Below are 18,707 nucleotides of genomic sequence, written 5' to 3'. Positions count from 1 at the left end.
TGATTTCACTGAAAATGCTCTGTACATGATACTGTACATTTAGTGGAATTGCTTTTAAGCTATGCCTGCTTTCATATACACTCATTTCTAAAGTTTATTCTCACTATCCTACCTTTTTGATATTTAAACAACTTATCCCTCCCTATTTGGCCTTATATAAACATAATTTATATACAAAAAAAGAAATCAACTTCGTAAGGGCAAAGATACCTACAAAAGCAAATATGAAAATACCCATAACGGGTTAGATGTGCAATTCCATCTCAATTTCCTCTGTATCACCATCACATATTTAGATTATTATCCTGCTGCCACAAAATGTCTTAATTTCCCTCAAACACTTCCCAGTAAGAGGACAGTCTATTACGATTGTGGCCACCAGGTAGGATGTGACTCATACCACATCCTCTGTATGATTGCAAGAAAAAGAGACGAAACTAGAAATCCACATCAGTTAACCAAATCTCTCCTTGACTAGAAGCATGAGCTTTTTCTTGCCTTTGTAGGCAGTCTTCATGTTGTCAATGAGCTGAGCAAACTGAATGTGGCCATCCTGGGCCAATAGGAATGTCTCCCGAGCCTTGCTGAGGAACTCAATAAAATCTCCATAGTGGCGGGGACTGATGTGGGTTAAACGGGAGTGAGTAGTATTGACATAGGCAGTGATGGCTGCCTCTAACAGTTGCCGTAGTGGTGGTTTGTCCAGTGACAGAGGCTTGATACAGCGACGTTTGGCATCAAGGGTGGCAATGCCAGGAGCAGCCATGGAACAACGCCTTAGAATATCCGAGAGCACAGTAGCACACTGTACATTTTTCACAAGAAGGGGAATTAGGTTAGTGAGTTCTGACTTACCAAGGGAGTGGGCAAGGGCACATGCCCAGTGAATGTCATTAATGGCTGGGTGGTTATCCTGATTATATGCAAGGTGGACTCCTTTCATAGCTAATACAGCTAGTTTGTATGCACGATGTGGATAGCCTCTATGTTCCATGTACCTTGCCACTGTGAAAAGTTGAGATGAAGTCATCACATTAGTTGCTGCTGCATCAACAACAATCTGGTAGGCAGCTTCAAATGCAAATGGTTCACTCTCACATAGGGTAAGGGCATTCAGAGCACAATTCGGTGGGTCTTTGGTAGCACACTGAAGAGCTAATGTGCGGGCACAACTTGAAAGTTCTTCCTGTTGCCGGAAGTCTAAATTAAGGCGCATAACAGTGGCATGAGACATAACAGTTGTTGCCACTGGACCTAAAAGAAAAGTAACAATATTAAGTGTCATTAAAAAAAAAAAAAAGAAAAATGATAAATATTTTAATAATTAGTTATCCAAACTGTTTAAATGGTTGTTCCTCGCAATATTTTTAGAGGAACAACCATTTAAACCACTTTAAAATATCACCATTTTTGATATTTCACAAAAGGCAAATTCAAAAACTGATTTGTATCTCCTTTTTCCTTCTACAAGGAAAAAAGTATGAGATGTAGGTACAGTAGACCCTCAGCAATCCAGATTAATTTGGGAGGGGGGGGGAAGTAATCCGGATTAAGTGATAATCTGGAAATCATAAAATTCAAGTAATAAATAGAAAGGTATAAACAAGTTGTAATATGACAAGTTGTAAATAAGTGACAAGAAGCACCGTTATAAGTTGTGATTGGGAGATGAATGTACCTATTATCCCACAACTCCTGCTGTCTTCACACAGCCACTCAAAAAAACAATGGAAAGAGAACGTTTAGTTTGTTTTGGTGCATTGCATGGATTGTTACGCTCCATCGCACCGGGGGGGGGGGGAAGCTTCATTATATATGTCAGGAGTGCCAAAATTTTTTTTTTTTTTTTTTTATCGTAAATATATTTTTTTTTAGAAATTGTGAAAACGATGGGTAAACACAAGAGTTGTGCTTTCAATTGCGGGCGCCTCCGTAGCCAGGTGGGAAGGAGCAGCAGTGCGTAGCACATGCTTCTTGATTAGACCGGGGTTCGAGCCCGTCACCACCAAATACGGAGTATGCGGAAAGGTCAAGGAATGACCACCGCATATCCCGGAGCAATATGGCCTTAGTTGCTAATGCTCCTAAAAACCAAATAACAATAAATAACAAGCTTTCAATTGAACAAAAACTTGTTTGAAAACAGTGCATCTGTTAAATTTTTAAAGAACCATTATAATGTTGGTAACCAAACCATATGCGACAAGATGCTATCAGACGTGCCCTCAAAAATTAGATTTTGAGGGCACGTCTGATAGCATTAAAGGCATGACTACCAAAAAATGATGAAACCGTCTGCATACAAGGACCTCAACAAGGCAATGCCATTGTGGTTTATCCAAAAATCACATAAACTCATAATATATAAAATATGTTAAACTTGTGTACATATATATGTATAAAGAAGTATGCAAAAGAAGCGATATAAGCAATAACATCCATCCAACTCAGTCAACAACAATACTGAACACACAAGACAATATGATGTCTGTGTTCCATCTCTCTCTCTCTGTGCAGCCAGAGTGACTTATCTGCCTTCCTAAATCCCATGTGTGTTTCAAAGTACATTACTCAACCATGAAACAATTTTTCGTATTTCGATCCAGATCATCCGGATTAATTGTAACCGGATTAGTGAGGGTTTACTGTACTACTTTTTAAAATTTATATACATTTTTGCAATTTATATAAAATTATAGTAAAAGCTACTATGGAACAGACCTAAGTGAGTTATCAAATTAGCTTCACAATTCAATCTCCTGCCTTAAGTCAATACATATTCATAGTGCTGGATCCTTTGTAATATTAGCTTTACGAAACCAAAATAAATAAAGGAAAAAAAAAAAAAAAGCAATATTTATACTTAGTTACCAATGAAAGAATAAGTAATCAATGAAATGACTGAACTTGACTAAACTGCTGATTAAAAAATAAGCTTTAATGCTAAAAGAAATAGTTTGAAAAAATGCTACATATTTGCTGTTAATAATAATGTATTTTGTTGCTACTGTTCTTTGGAAGTCAACTGAGATTCATACCTTAGTGCAAAAATTAACCTGCAAAATAAAGTTCTGGACTACTGATACATTTTATGCAAACCAATTCATTAATAATTTGATTATACAGGATCCTTTTTAAGTTTTAACTGATAACAAAAACAAATAAATTCTGGCAAGATAAAAGAATTATTAAAAATGGTACTGAATCCAACTATTTCTTTCCTTCTTTTTTTTAACCACGAAACAACTCAGAAGTAGGTTCTAATTTTCATGAATGCAGACAGGAGTGCAGTTATACTTCAGTCACACCATTTGTTAAGGGGCAGACTTATCTGATCAATTTCAGTAGATACTACGATGTAGTGACAAAGGAACTGAATGCAAAAAATAATTCTGATATCATATTCTTGTATTTCAAGAAGGACAGTAATCAGGGTGAGCTACTGCAACAAGATCTAGGAAAATTAGATTGATGTGCTGAGAAATGACAGTTGAAGTTTAATGTATGACAAATGCAAGGTATTGCATATGGACAGCAGTAATCCCAGATTAACATAGCAATTGTGTGGTACTACACTCAGGATAATAGAAAATGAAAAAGACTTGGGGGGGTAATTGTGCAGTCAGATGTGAAGTTCTCTGAGCAATGCAGACAGGTTTCCAGGCCAGCTCATGGGCTTTTGTCAATGATATACAGTAACTTTGCTAGCAGAGATAAGGAGGTGATTATTCCATTGAACAATGCCATGGTTAGGCCACATTTTCAGTATTGTATACAGGGCACATCTGTATATGTCTGGTGGCCTCACTTTAGGAAGGACGTAGAGTTGCAGGAACTGGTATATAGAAGGGTGAAAGGGTGGTCTTATCCAAGAAAGGTTTCAGTTCTGCAAACTGCAGAATTTGGAGACTAGGCACCTGCAAGATGATCTGACTGAGGCATTTAAGGCTTTGAATGGATCGAGCAAGCTCAATGCCGATGTCACCCTTCCTCTTGCTGAGACTACATATGAGGGGGGGCATCAATTCAAGTTGAGAAAGGATGGTTGCAGGATAAATGTGTGGAAGTTTGCCTTCATCCAGCAGATGGTTAATTGCTCAAACAACTTCCATCTGTTGTTGTGGAAGTGGTTTGAATAAATTCAAGGAATAACTGGACAAATTCTTAGAGGATATGAATGGGTGAAGTGTGTATTTTTTTGGGCTGATGCTTTATAAGCTTGCTTTCTTGCCTTGTTTTCCACTACTAATACAAATGTATATTTGATGCTTGTGTTCTGCTACTTTATAAAATTAGTATCATTCTACAGTTCTAAACTGTTTCACAGTGTGACTCAAAATTTATGAACAATTATAAACAATGAACTCTTCAGATCCTTAAATATCACTTATTTCACAGCTAGTGATAACAATTGAATACAAACCTATGTAAATAAATAATTCATTCAGTATAGACAGCTTAATAAAATGTTTTTTTTTTTTCTGAAAAGCAAATGAAATTATTATATCAAAATAAACTTTTGTCTACAGGAATTTTCCTGATAAGATATTACATTAATAATATCAAAATTCAGCCCTAATGAACTAAATACAGGCTCACAATAACCCTGTATGCAAAATAAAATGATAAAAATGTTAAAAAACTTCAAATACAAAACTGTTTCATTAGAAAGATTAATTCTTTATTAACCTCATTCCATTTATCCATCCTTAAAAATAAATCATAGTATAACCCTAAACCAGGGGTCGGCAACCTGCGGCTCTTTAACTTTTAGCCCACATGAAGCAAAGTTTGAAATGAAGTTAGAGGACTTAAAAATCAAGGACATGACATGTGGAATGCAAGACTAAAATGCCTTAAAACTGAAATTGAGGATTTGGAGAGGCAAAAGGCTGTCCTTGCAATTCTACATAAATGGATGCCAATAGATGAGTTGAAAAAGCAGGACCAAATTGTGTTTGATGCATGTGTAGCTTACCGGACATGTATATAAATTTGAAAATATTTGCATTTGAACTTCTCTCAGTTTTTGGTTCAAGGAATTTCTGTGGGAAAATATTTTCGAACATGAACTGTATCAAAAATAAATCAAGAAACCGTCTGAACAATGCGAGTCTCTCAGCATGCTTAAAGATGAAAATTATGGCATACTTCCCTGATATTGAGAGACTCGCTCAAGAAGTTCAGCAGCAAAAGTCACATTAATTAGAAATATTATTAATAAATAATATTTCAAGATATATATTTTTTTAATAAAACACCTTCCCACTCTATTCCATTTCTTAAACCCCCCCCCAGCTTGAGCTGAAGTGCAGCTCTTCAGATTCTCTCTCTTTTTTTTTAAAATTAGATCAAATATGGCTCTTCACTTAAAAAGGTTGCAAACCCCTGCCCTAAATCATAAAAGCATAGTATTGGATCTTTTTTGCAATACAGTGAAACCGGCATTAAACACCACTTATAGCACTGGCAAAAATCTAGTACTTAATGGAGGGTGAATGCCACATTATACTAACTTTTAACTCTTTCTTTTATTTATTTTTTGCTTTTGGAAAATGTAGAAAAAATCTGCTATCTTGCATCATTTAGCCATTCTAACACTAATTCAGACATTTTATTAAACTAAAAAACACACAGGCCTGGCTTTGGTGCAAAATAAAATAATATAATTAACACAATTTAATATTATAAAGCTTTTTTTTTATTACACCGATGCAATATTTCACCAGCAGTTTTATCCTACTCAATGGTTAAATTGGTTTCATTATTACACTTTCATCAGCAAGTTTGGATAAAAATGGAAATCCACACTTTTGGAAACATTTTTGAATGCAGTCGAACAATCATAGTATAACCATGGAATATTTATTCCATGAATTCAATTCATGGAATAATGAGGTCACTGCTATAGTGAGCAAATACTATTTGCAATAAGACTTAACTACAATTGAAACCACTGTTACCCCATGATAATTACCTTTATAAAAAGCATCATGTTCCAGAACCTATATTGGTTCCTTGATCATATGTGTAACTCCCCTCAGTGGTTAGGATGTTTAGGAAGGTAAGAGAAGGCAGGTGACATCATAAGAGGGCAACTGACCCCTGAATGGTCAATTAGAGACACCCAATAACTTATCCTACTCTCTAAAGAGCAGTTCTCTTGTGTAATTGTGTACAAGGATTTTAAACCCCAATTAAAAAAAAAAAAAAATCATTATAAATTTATATTCTGTACCGAAAAGATGCATCTATTGTGGAAGGATATATTATATACCTCCACATATTTCATATTTGTATTTTATCCTTAAATTTTTTATATGTTTAGCTTCTTTATTTTTGATACTTCCCCCCCCAATAATTTCTAAAATTGCTATATTAAAAGTGTGTGAGCATCCATGCCCTGCTACCTTCAATTTCCTGGTATTCCTCTTCATTACATATTTACAATGTTCTTCAACACTTGTTTCAAATAACTTTCCTCCCCCAACAAATTCTTCCAGCCCTATGGTTTTGTAAATAATATGTCTGCATCTAGTCAGGGTAACTGCAATCATCAGAAAATTGATTTTGTTTACTGGTTTAAAAGCCACATCAAATCAAGTTTACACTTTCTCAGTTTTCTCCCCTATTTCCTTTATATAAGGTATTGTGACTGTTTTTTTTTTTTTTTTTTTTTAATTTGTCTTTATTCTGTATTTTTTTTTTTTTTTTTTTAATAGTAAGTGAAGTTAACATTCCTATAATTTTTCTCATATTTGCATACGGTTTTTCAATGATGTTCCATGGAAACCCATTATTAGAAAGGGTTATGGATATGTCTTTAACTTCATTATCTAATTTTTTTTGGATTACAAACTTATTGCTACGCACATTATCATCATTTTGACAATGCTATTTTTGATATTAATCGGATGATTCAAATTAAATTTAACATAGCATCTGGAGTCGGTCTTTGTCCCAGAATGGTAGTTTATCATCCTCTTCTTGTTCCATTTTGAACCTAATAATTCTATGCCTACTGTTTATAAAATCATAAAATTATTTAGTGTTTTCCCATGTGAAAAAAATGTCATCCATATATCCGATACATATCAAGGGAATTAAAGACCATATCAATAGCTCTCTCTTCAAAATCTTCCATAAAGATATTTTCCAAGAGGGTTACCCATATTTAATCTGTATGTCAGTATGTAAATGTTTCTTTTGAATTTAAAATACCCAAGTTCCAAGGTTCAATGTATAATAATTTAATTATTATTGTATTAATCAGTAACTATAAGTTTCTGGAATTCTAACCCCCCCCCCCCATTTTGATTTTGGTACCTCTATTGCTTCTCTCACTGAAATGTTCACAAACACATCTTCTACATCCATACTCAGCATGATAGCTATTTTATTAAAGTACTATTATTGTTATTATTTTTTAAATGAAATAAGTTGAATTTTTACATGATTCTTTTTGAGTGGATTTAAAATAGAAACTAACCATTTGCCTAGATTTTAACCCAGACTGTACTACTAATAATGATGGGCTGAATGGGGATACCCAAATAAGTACAATGTTGGTAGGTCTGATGAAACTGGATGTCCTTTTATTAATTAATTATCCCTTTGTCTAATAAGTCTTATAGCCTTCGCAATATTTTCTTTCTCTGCAAGCTTGGATCTTTTTAATCTCTCAGTATACTGTATAAAGATTGATGAGGTTATTTAACTTGTTAATATAATCAGCTTTATTTGAAACCACTATTGCAATTGCCTTTATCTGCTTTTATAATGTTAATATTCCTATCTGATTTTCAATCCAATTCCTACTGGATTCCTATTCCATTCCTATCTGATTTCAGATAGGAACACTACCATTATGATTTGCTTCCCTATACTTTACTACCATTATCCAAGTATGCTTCACAGATATAATGAGCAAACCTGGTCTGCTCATTTGTAAAGTGTGGAACATTGCATTTTATAAACAGGACTTGTCTGAGAGTAATTACTGTAGATTTTCAGGATCTTCCCAAAAGTATCTCAATGAAACATTAATTGCATGTGGGGAACTATTACAAGTAAATATTCATTCCTGAGAGAGAGAAACCAACTACCATATTTGTCAGCTACAATTCAGTTATAAATTTTTGTAAACAATCGCATGTGACATCTCTTTCAGCAGTATTGGGAATGAAGGTACATGGGTAGAGCCTAGAATCTGAGGAACGATGCTGTGGTTTACAAAGTGGAGTATCGAGCAGTGATCATGTTCCTGCATTTGCAGGGCAAGAAAGCTCAGGAAATTGACGAAGAAATGAAAGCTGTGTACGGGCAGAATTGTCCATCCTTTTACACTGTAAAAAAGTGGAAACGGGAGTTCCAGTGCAGTCGTACAAGTGTCTTTGACGAGCCAAGAGAAGGAAGGCCATCAACATCCACAGAAAGTGAGACGGTTGCAAAGGTTGAGCAGCTGATGCTGAGTGACAGACGAGGTACAGGCAAAAAAATTTGCGAAACAATTAGGGCATGAGAATTACGCACATAACAACAGATGGCTTCATCATTTTAAAATCAGCATAACATTTTTTATGAGGCAGTTAATGGAGAAGCATTATCAACAGACAGAGGCGGACCGTTAACTTTGGGGACCCTGGACTAACACTGTTTGGGGCCCTACCCAATCAACCCAAATTTGGGTTAGTTGTGGCGACTCATTCGCCATTTTGTTGAAAAACTCTTTTTTTACCCTTTTTTAAATAGGAAAAATTATATGCAACAGACATTGAAGAACTTTTTTATTTTATTTGATGCACTTCGATATAGAAACTTTTATATACAGTTTTAATGAAAAAAGGTTTTGTATACATAACAAACATCAAACGTAAATAAAAAATAAAATGTATTAGATATTACTTTTAGTAACAAACAAAAAACAAAACAACAAATTCTCAAGTCAAGAATAAAGACTAAGAAAAAAAAAACAAAAACAAAAATAATACTTATTCTTAAAAATAAAATAAATAAAACATTCTAGGAGTTATATGATATAAGCATTTTTAATAGATTAAAGGCATTTAAAGAGTAACTCTTCTGCATTTTTGCGCTGCAAATTCTTTTATTTGATCATCACATTGTAATTCTTTGGTTAAATCACAGTTTATGAAAAGAATTGATAAATAATTTAATCTTTCATTCGTCATTGTTGTCCTATATTTGTTTTCTATATAGGACATCCTGGAGAAGGATCGCTCCGCCTTATAGCTGGTGATTGGCAACGGCAAAAAAATTTTTTAAGATTGTATAGCAATTCGGAAAAACATCGACAAGTTTCTTTTCATAAATTAGCTTGAATATATCACTGCATGAGCCTGGCTTAGTCTGTGAGTAGGATTTTAACTGAATGCATTCATTGACTAAATGTTCGTCTATAGACTATAAGCCATCTGAATAATAATCAATAACATTACGTGCACTTTCCAATCAATATTTTCGATAATAATGTCTTGAATTTGAATTTGAATCTTTTGCTAAATTCCCCATAGACATTGCCTCTTCTGTATAAATCCATAATCAACTTATCTAATGCAATGTTTAGCGTATCCCGTTTAAATTTTTCTGCTCCATCTAGCGAAACTTTCTCTGTAGATTTATCCAAAAATTTTGAAGTAATACGTCTCTTTTTTAAATCACTGTATTCTTTTTCCATACTAGTACTTAATTTTTTGGCTCTCCTCGTATTCCTTTAGTTTCTGATCTGATTGTTCACGTATGTTGACACGAATGCTTCTAATGATGTAATTAATTTCTCACCTTCACATATGTCTAAGCCTGAGGTCTGCACTTTTTTGTTAACTAAATTGAATCTCTCTAAAATTTGCTCCTAAAAAACAGTTAAAAAAAATGCGATTTCAAGTTTCGCCAAATTATTATATAAATTCCGTGCCTCTCTTCGAAAATAAAGTTTCTCATCCATATTGTCACTAAACATTTTTAATATGTTCATGATATCACCATAACTATTTTTTAAAGCTCTAACAGCATCATAGTGACAAGACCATCTAGTCTGGCTTAAACTTTTTATCGAAAATTTTAGTTTTGTTTCATGATTTAGAAGCTCCCTTACGGGTAGTTGCAGAAACGAAAACATATATTTGTTGCACTACTCCAAAAAAGTTCAAAATTTGAGTTGCAACTTTAACCGCTTCCCCACCAACTAGATTTAGGGAATGCGCAGCACACGGCACATAATCAGCGAATTTATTTTTTTGTTTGAGATGTGCTTGCAAGCCATTGTATGTATCGGCCGGACATGTTTTCAGCATTGTCAAAAGACTGTTCTCTACAATTATCCAGTGGCAATCCATTTTTTTTCTAGAAATTCTTGTAAGGAATTGAATAAAGATAAGCCCACTAATTTTGTAGGCTTATCTTTATTCAATTTTGATTAAATTGAATAAAGATAAGTGACTACTAATTTTGATGAAAGATACACATCTTGCATACACTTTTTCCTCAAAACAATATTGTACTATAATAGCTAGTTGGTCATTGTGGGACAAATCTGGTGTCGAGTCCATCACAATTGAGTAGTACTTTGCATCGTCACTATTTATTTCAGCTATAATTCTTTTTATTACTTGTTTTCCCATAATCTCTATTATTTGTTCATAAACTGTTTTTGATAAGTACGAAGTGAAAGACTGGTCACAGTTCTCGTTGTTGGATATGTTCGCGCATGAATGGATCGAACTCTGTTAGTAATTCCAGAACCCCCATAAAATTACCATTGTACGGAGAGCCAAATAATTCCTCGTGAACTCTGAATCATGGATGAGAAACTTGATTTTCAAAGAGAGGCACGAAATATATATAATAATTTGGTGAAACTTGAAATCGCATTTTTTTAAACTGTTTTTTGGGATCAAATTTTAGAGAGATTCAATTTAGTTAACAAAAAAGTGCCCCTTACACTTAAATATTTCACCACTGCAATAACACGTTTTACGACATGGTGGTAATATTCCGTATCTTTTCTTAGTTGCTCCTGCAACTGCTTGCCAATAACAGACTTATTTTCTTTATGTGTTAACCATACTAACAATGATTTCTTATGTTCATTAGAATTTTCGTGACTTTCTAAACAAGGTCCTATATGTTTCCAGTCAGAGAATCCAGTTGTGTATTGAGAAGGGACTTTAGAGAAAAGTTTGCAGACTAGACAAAAAACACTTCCCATACTGGTAGAAGAGCACAACCAAGATCTTTCCAGTAATTGACCATTTTTAATTTTTTTCGTAAAGTACTTATTTGAAAATGATCTGTTTTGTTCTTTGTAATTCCTTATTGAAACTGGATATATATTTTTTGCATCTTTATTTTGGAAATAAGTCATTTCACGTGAGAGACAGTGATTAATAAAATGATCATTTAACTGTGTAGGCTACAAACCTACGTCAACATATTTAGCAAGCAACTCTGCATTTTCTAAAGCCTCTTTATCACTATCTTCTTGCAGAACAGCAACAGAGACTTCAGAGAACTGGTCGTCATCTAGGTCTTGTATATTTTTGTCTGGTACTGAATGTCCATCAATGTCAACATTGTTTTTAGAGGTTCTCGGTTGTGATTCTAGTTCTAGTAATTCTTCGTTATTGTTATATACATTTTGTTGTTTTTTCTGTTTATCTTCAGTTAAGTTATTCTCTCTATCGCTTATTACTGCACCTATATCGTTTAGATTCTCAGTTTTATTTTCCAATACAAAAAAAATTGAAATTTTGGCACATTTACTTCTTTCTTTTTCTCTATTTAATTGTATTTTTCGTTTTTCAGCTCCGCTTTTATATTTTCTACCAGACATTTTTTTTTTTAGGTATTTATTTAATCTGAAAAGAAATTAAAAAATCTAAAAAAACAAAAAAAAAAACAATCCACCACCATACAGTCAGTCCTCGTATAACACGTGTTTACACTACACAAATTCGATCATACAAGATTTATAAATAGGGGAACGATATCTTATATAACACGAACCGAATTCGCTTATGCACGATTCGCCTTTGTGTTTATAAGAAATGGCAGTCGAACGTGGAATCACCCCAACCGAACGCAACACGATAGGAATGAAGAGAAGATTCTGAAAATGTATTTATGTGTTTTATATCAGTGAAGGGGAAACACATTTCACCATAATAACGTAAAAACCCGCACAATTCCAGCTATCGGCATAAACGCAAATGCAATTAGATCGAGTTTATAACAGATTCCACTAGCTGAAACGCAACTGGAAATTGTTTTTATTGTTTTATGGTAGTAACCCCTAGAAATGTGCTTTAGTAAAATGTGAGGTGTTAATAGTGTATCTCACCCTTTACGGTGTTGTTTATTCAGTTGCTACACACGCGCAGCTTTGTTTATGTGTATCAAGCATGCCTCCTCGTTTTGTAATTGTGCTTTGTTCCCTAAAAATGAGTAAAATACTTAAAAGGTGTGAAAAGGAAGCGTCCTGGTGAAGATACTGCAGATTCAGAGAGAAAAAGAAAAGCAATATCGATAAACAGAGGCGGACTGGGTCAAAAATTCTTACCCAGGAAAATTTATAGTGGCCTCATACTAGCGTTTAAGGCCAAGATCACACCGGCCTCCGGCCCACCGGGGTTTCCCGGTAAGGCTTATGGCCAGTCCGCCTCTGTCGATAGAGAAAAAATATGAAATTGTGAAACGCTTTGAGCGAAATGAAAGCCCGTGTGATATTGCACTTGCTACAGACCTAAATGAGGCAACGCGGAGAATTACAAAGAATGCAGAGAAAATAAAAACAACTTTCATAGCAGGAACAACTCAAAGTGTAATTAAAATCCATTAGATCAAGACACAAAGAATTGGAAGAGATGGAACGACTATCATCTGTTTGGATAGAAAAATCAAACAAAAAACAAGTTTGCTTACGATAGAAGCAAAAGCATTAGCAATATTTTATTACGATTATTTATTCTGTTTGGTAATGTTTTGGTTACAAATGTGTGTTCAATCTTGGGTGGTCGGCACCTAACCCCATTTTTCCCATAGGGCCTGTTGTTTATATTGCATGATTTTGCATTGCACGAGGGTTTCTAGGAATGCAACTATCGTGCTATACGAGGACTGACTGTATTAGGCTAGTTGTTGGGGGTATTTTTTATGTTATTTTTTATTATATTATTTTTATTATTTACTTAAAAATTTTCTTATTAACTATCTAAACATTTGCAATCCGCTGAACACCCTATTGACCTCTTTATCACCCCCATGTATGCAAATCTGACTACAATTTTCAGAAAATTCCGATTTCTAGGGTGTGTAAAGTGGTTGTTAGCAGAACATTAAAGCCACACATTTTGTTTACAAAATTTAACAAACTGTTAATGAGCATAAAACAACATTTACGTAAATACAGCATTTACATAAAAGAAACAAATAATTACATACAAGCTTCCTAATTTCATATACATATGTAAACCATGCTACAATATACTACTCTCTCTCTCTCTCCTCAGTTATTCTCAATATGAGAATTATTAACATCAGTTTGTATCAGTTGTATTTTACATAAAACTGACTCCACAATGATTACTCAATCATTCTCTTACCTTACTATTTTTTTTCTTTCTTTCTCTTACATCAATAATATTTACTTCAGCTCTTATTACTCCTTTAGAATCTTTGTTTTAGCCTCTCACACATAAAACGTATTACGTCTGGTACCCTCTTATCTCAATAACATTCCTTATAGGTCACCCATTCTGCCTTAATTAATATCCTAGCCACCCTAGTTATCACCTTAGTCATCCCTCTTTACTCATGAGGTTTATCTATTAATAAAATTTATTTCTCCTTACACCTCATCTGATATGTTACCTTGTTTGGCACTTGGCCGAATTTAATGACATAGGTTAACCTATCCTTACAGTACTACCCTTATAAATATAATTTCTTTGCTAATTCCTTTACATTATTACTTTGATTTTACTACTCCTTACATTTATTCATAATCATTAACAACAGGAAATGTTCCTTTCTTTTCAAGGACTATCACTCAATGGCTTACAGAGCTAGGTTATGAGTCCTTGAGTTCAGGATTCAATAAAGAAACAAGGAACAGACTTACTTTCCGACATTGCTGCTACTTCCAATGTCCTCGTGTTCAGGTTTCCTATGCGGCTGACAGGCTTACTTCAGTTTCGTGGGCTCTCCGGTTTTCCTTCGAGACTACTGGGGGCACTCCGGTTTTCGTTCGAGGCTGACAGGCTTACTTTCACTTCTGGGGCACTCTTGATATGACGCACCTTCTTGTGTAGACGATATATTCACAGGTGTACATACCTGGCTCATTCTCTTTACAAGGGTCTACATTACCAAACTCGCCTACCTCCACTTCAACCCGCGCTCATGACCTTCTTTCTCCCCTTTGACCACACCACACAGTAATCAGACACAGAATGCTCTTTTCTCTCAATTTTTCTTTCCCCGAAACTTCACTCTTTTCCTCAAGTTTGGCACGCCTCCCCCAACTAATCCTTCCCCTCTGTTTAAATTTACGTTCCTTTCCATTTGCCAACACAATTCTCCCAAGCTGTCGCCCTAGCGCGCAAACCAACCTTTTCTCAAACTTTCTTATTTTTTTTTCTCTCACAGGCAGTATGACCCTTTCATGTCCACCGGCAACCTCTAAAAACACTCATTTTCGTTTCACACCTTTCTCTATAAAAGTATCCGAACATCCAAAAACCAGTAAGCCTAACGCCGTTTTTAATTTGACGCAAACACTGGACATCCACTCATTTCCTGTTTTGGCTCCAACAGTGTCATAGATCAAAGGAGGCGCTTCGAATAATCCCGCTTCACATCTTATTGTTCTTCCTTAAGCAACCTCTTCACGCCCGTTCTCAAATGGCACCCCTTTACTTAGTCCTGCTGTCCCTGTTTGCTCTCTCATATTATTTGAATTACTTGTTTACCCCTTTGCTACTATTCTCAATTCTCACGCTTAAACTATCCCATCACTAAATCTAGCGTTCTTCAAACTTTAACATTACTTCTAGCAAAACAATTATTTTTATTTTAAATTTGTAAGATTTTACATCTTACATTGTCATTGTCAAGTAGGCAAGCTTATAGCTTACGCTGCTTACTAGTGTCTACTGCTTACTTCAAATGAACGGTGTCCAGTTATTTTTATTATGGCTCATTTCGACGAAATGCAAAAAACGATTGAATTTACGTGCCGACAAAAGATTTCCGGAGAGTGATTTAACTTACATTTATTTAGTAAACTTTACCGATACTTACCAGTGAAGAAACGAAGCATGTGAACAGTACACTTCACCGAATGAATGACTTTTTTTTTTTTTTTATGTGAACCCCAAACACGAGAGGTATTAGAACCTATAGTACTTAGTACCATGCTTGGGTTGGAGGTTAAGAAGACGAAAGAAGATATTTGTTGACATTGGACTTGAACTTCTGTAGATTGTAATTTTCAGGAAATACGTAGGAAGGAAGGTTGTTCCACAAAACGGCAGTTGAATGAATAAATGAGGAAGATGAAAAGTTGGTTCTGTGGGTTTGAAGTTGGACAGTAAATGGATGTTGGCTGGTGGCGGCACATGTTCGGACTGTTTGGAAAGAGACAGCAGGAATTATAGAAGCCAATTCAGAAGAACAGTGCCCATGGAAGTATCTGTAGAAGAGGCATGCAGCAGAAACAGTGCTTCTATGAGAAAGCGAGTGGAGAGACTCTGTTAGAGATGAATCATTAATTAACCTAACTGCCCTCTTCTGAATGGAATCAAGAAGCCTGAGGGAGGTTTTGGGGGCACCACCCCAGATGTGGGATCAATATTCCATGGCAGGGCGGATTTGCGATTTATACAGAGTGAGCAGCTGTTTGGAAGAAAAGTAACACTGAGAGCGAAAGAGAAAACCAAGTTTTTTAGATGCAGAGGAGCAATATTTGTAATGTGCTTGTGCCAAGAGAGATTAGAAGTCAGGGTAATCCCCAAAAGAGATATATCATTTTGCCTAGAAATCGGAGTGTCACTAAAGATAAGCATAGGAGCAGAAGAATCCTTTTTGCGAGATATAAGACAAGACTGAGTTTTAGAAGGGTTGAAATCAACTAAGTTGTCTTTGCCCCACTGGAGAATTACCTGAAGATCGGCATTTAAGGAATTGGTAGCAGATTTTCGAGAAGTTGAAGCTGATTGAACAGGACAAAGTTTCTCAAAATGGAAAGTTGAATGCAATGTGCTATCATCGGCAAAACTATGGATAGGATTTCCAGTCAATGGAAGAAGGTCATTGATATACAAGAGGAAAAGAGTGGGGGAAAGAACTGAACCTTGGGGGACACCGGCATTAGTGGAGAAGTTAGAAGACAGAGAGCCATCTACCATCACCCGCAGTGAGCGATCAGAGAGAAAACTGGATAACCAATTACTAAAAACAGTTGGCAAACCATAAGATGGAAGCTTGTTAAGAAGACCTTTATGCCAAACATGATCAAAAGCCTTTGAGATGTCAAGAGCAACTACTTATGTTTCGCCGAACCTTTCCATTGAATTAGTCCATAAATGGGTAACATAAGCCAGAATATCTCCAGTGGATCGACACTGACGGAATCCATACTGGTGATCGTTGATCAGACGGAAGGTTTCTAGGTAGTTTAAGAGTTGGCCGTTAATTGAATTCTCCATTACTTTAGAAAGAGTAGAAGTAATCGTTGATCAGACGGAAGGTTTCTAGGTAGTTTAAGAGTTGGCGTTTAATTGATTTCTCCATTACTTTAGAAAGAGTAGAAGTAATTGCAATGGGACGATAATTGGATGGGAGGGATTTGTCACCCTTTTTAGGAACTGGCTGGATATGAGCAAATTTCCAAGCAGAAGGAAAAACACCTTTGGAATAAGAAAGTGAAAGTTCATGATTAAGTTCAGGAGCACAGGTTTTGAGAACAAGTGGAGAAATACCATCAGGACCTGGAGCTTTCTTAGCATCAAGATTCATCAAAATCCTTCTGATATCCTTTTGACGGAAGACCACAAGAGGCATTGAATGAAGCGTGTTGGGAATGGTGGGAGGTGTTTTACCAAGATCATTAATACATGAGCTGGAAGAAAAATGGGATGCTAGCAGGTCAGCTTTATCCTTGGCTGAAGTGGCAACAAACCCATCTGGTTTGGACAGAAGTGGAAGCAAAGATGGGCAAAAGTTGCGGCCAATAGCTTTGGCAAGAGACCAGAATGTTCGGCTACCATTAGGGCAAGAAGCAAGTTTTCTACTCTTAGCCTGTTCAAACTCTAGTTTGGACTGATTGATAACTGCTTTACAATTGTTGCGAGCTTTGGTGTAGGCAGAAAATGAAACTGAAGAATTAGAAACAAGCCAATTACGATATGCAACATTCTTCTCTTGGACAGCCTTAGCACATTTATTGGAAAACCAAGGTTTAGATAAAGGACGAGATTTTAAAGTGGAGTGTGGGATAAAGGATTCCATTCCTGCAAGAATAATTTCGCTGACACGATCTGAGCAAACGTTGACATCAGAAGTTTTGAAACAGTAATCCGACCAAGGAAAAGAAGAAAAGAAGTCTCGCAGGTCATCCCATTTTGCATTCTTGTAATGCCAAACAACACGAGGTTGGGAATAGCCATGAGATAAAGGTTCCATTGGAGAAGAGACAATCACCAAGTTGTGATCTGAAGTGCCTAAAGGACCTCTCACTTCGACCGTGTACTTAGAAGGGTTGTTTGTGAGAAAAGGATCAAGCATATTGGCTGTATGATTAGGATTGTCCGGTATTCTTGTAGGTAAACGAACAATCTGTGCTAGGTCATTAGTAATTGCAAAAGCCTCAGCATCTCGACCTGCCGGGTCGGTGTGACTAGAAAATGGAAGCCAGCTGGAGTTGTGAACATTAAAATCACCACGGAAAATTACCTCACTGGTAGGAAAGTTGGACTGGAGAAAGACAAGTTGCAAAGAGAGGAAGTCAAAGAGCTCCAAGTGATTAGTGGAGTTGGGAGAACGGTAGAGACAACAGATGAATTTGACACAATGAGGTAGAGAGATTTTAAGCCAGAGAAGATCGAAGAGAGGAGATTCCAAATTGCCAAGTCTCTGACAGGGAATATCAGAACGGACATATGCACAAGTACCACCTTTGAGGTGAAAGGAATCATACAACGAATAATTTGGGCATCTGAGATGAGCAGTAGTTGAAACAACTGATAACTGAGATTCTGTCAGAAAAAGTACATGGGATATGGCAGACTGCAAGTGGAAATGGACATCGTTGAGATTAGAATTGAGACCACGTATATTTGTGAAATGAATTAGGAAGTCCTTGGGAGGTTTAGATCTTTTCGCAGATAAGCTTGCTCTATTAGTTTGACAATTCATGGTGTATTCAATAGCAAGAAAAAGTGGGTGGGACACGCTGTATGAAGTAATGAAATTTTTGGATATGGCGTACATGTGGTAAGAATATACCCAGATCCTTGACATAACGTGGCCTCGACAATGCTCCCTGCATACACACTACTCGGACTCCCTCCAGTCACTATCTGGCAGAGTAGAGGTAGCAAGATTATACACTAGCTGATCCGGAAGCCTCCTAGAGAGTTGCCAATAGGTTCGGTCCGGTGTACTAACTAGCAGCCGGCCTGCGAACACCA

At 35.9% G+C, this 18,707-nt stretch overlaps 1 protein-coding gene across 1 annotated transcript in view; it reads right to left on the bottom strand.

The window, feature by feature from the left end:
* Positions 1 to 454: 454 nt before the first annotated feature.
* LOC150087255 (zinc finger SWIM domain-containing protein 5-like) overlaps positions 455 to 18,707 on the bottom strand; it is a 452,587-nt gene continuing 434,334 nt past the window's right edge. The window contains exon 16 of the mRNA XM_090372423.1: positions 455 to 1,254. Coding sequence (XP_090228549.1) covers positions 455 to 1,254 — 800 coding nt within the window. The remainder of the gene's footprint in view (positions 1,255 to 18,707) is intronic.

This window comes from Mastigoproctus giganteus, chromosome 4 (assembly GCF_048544385.1).
Source record: "Mastigoproctus giganteus isolate SK-2022 chromosome 4, ASM4854438v1, whole genome shotgun sequence".
In the NCBI taxonomy this organism is placed as follows: Eukaryota; Metazoa; Arthropoda; class Arachnida; order Uropygi; family Thelyphonidae; genus Mastigoproctus; species Mastigoproctus giganteus.
This window is presented reverse-complemented; position numbering and strand designations above follow the sequence as displayed.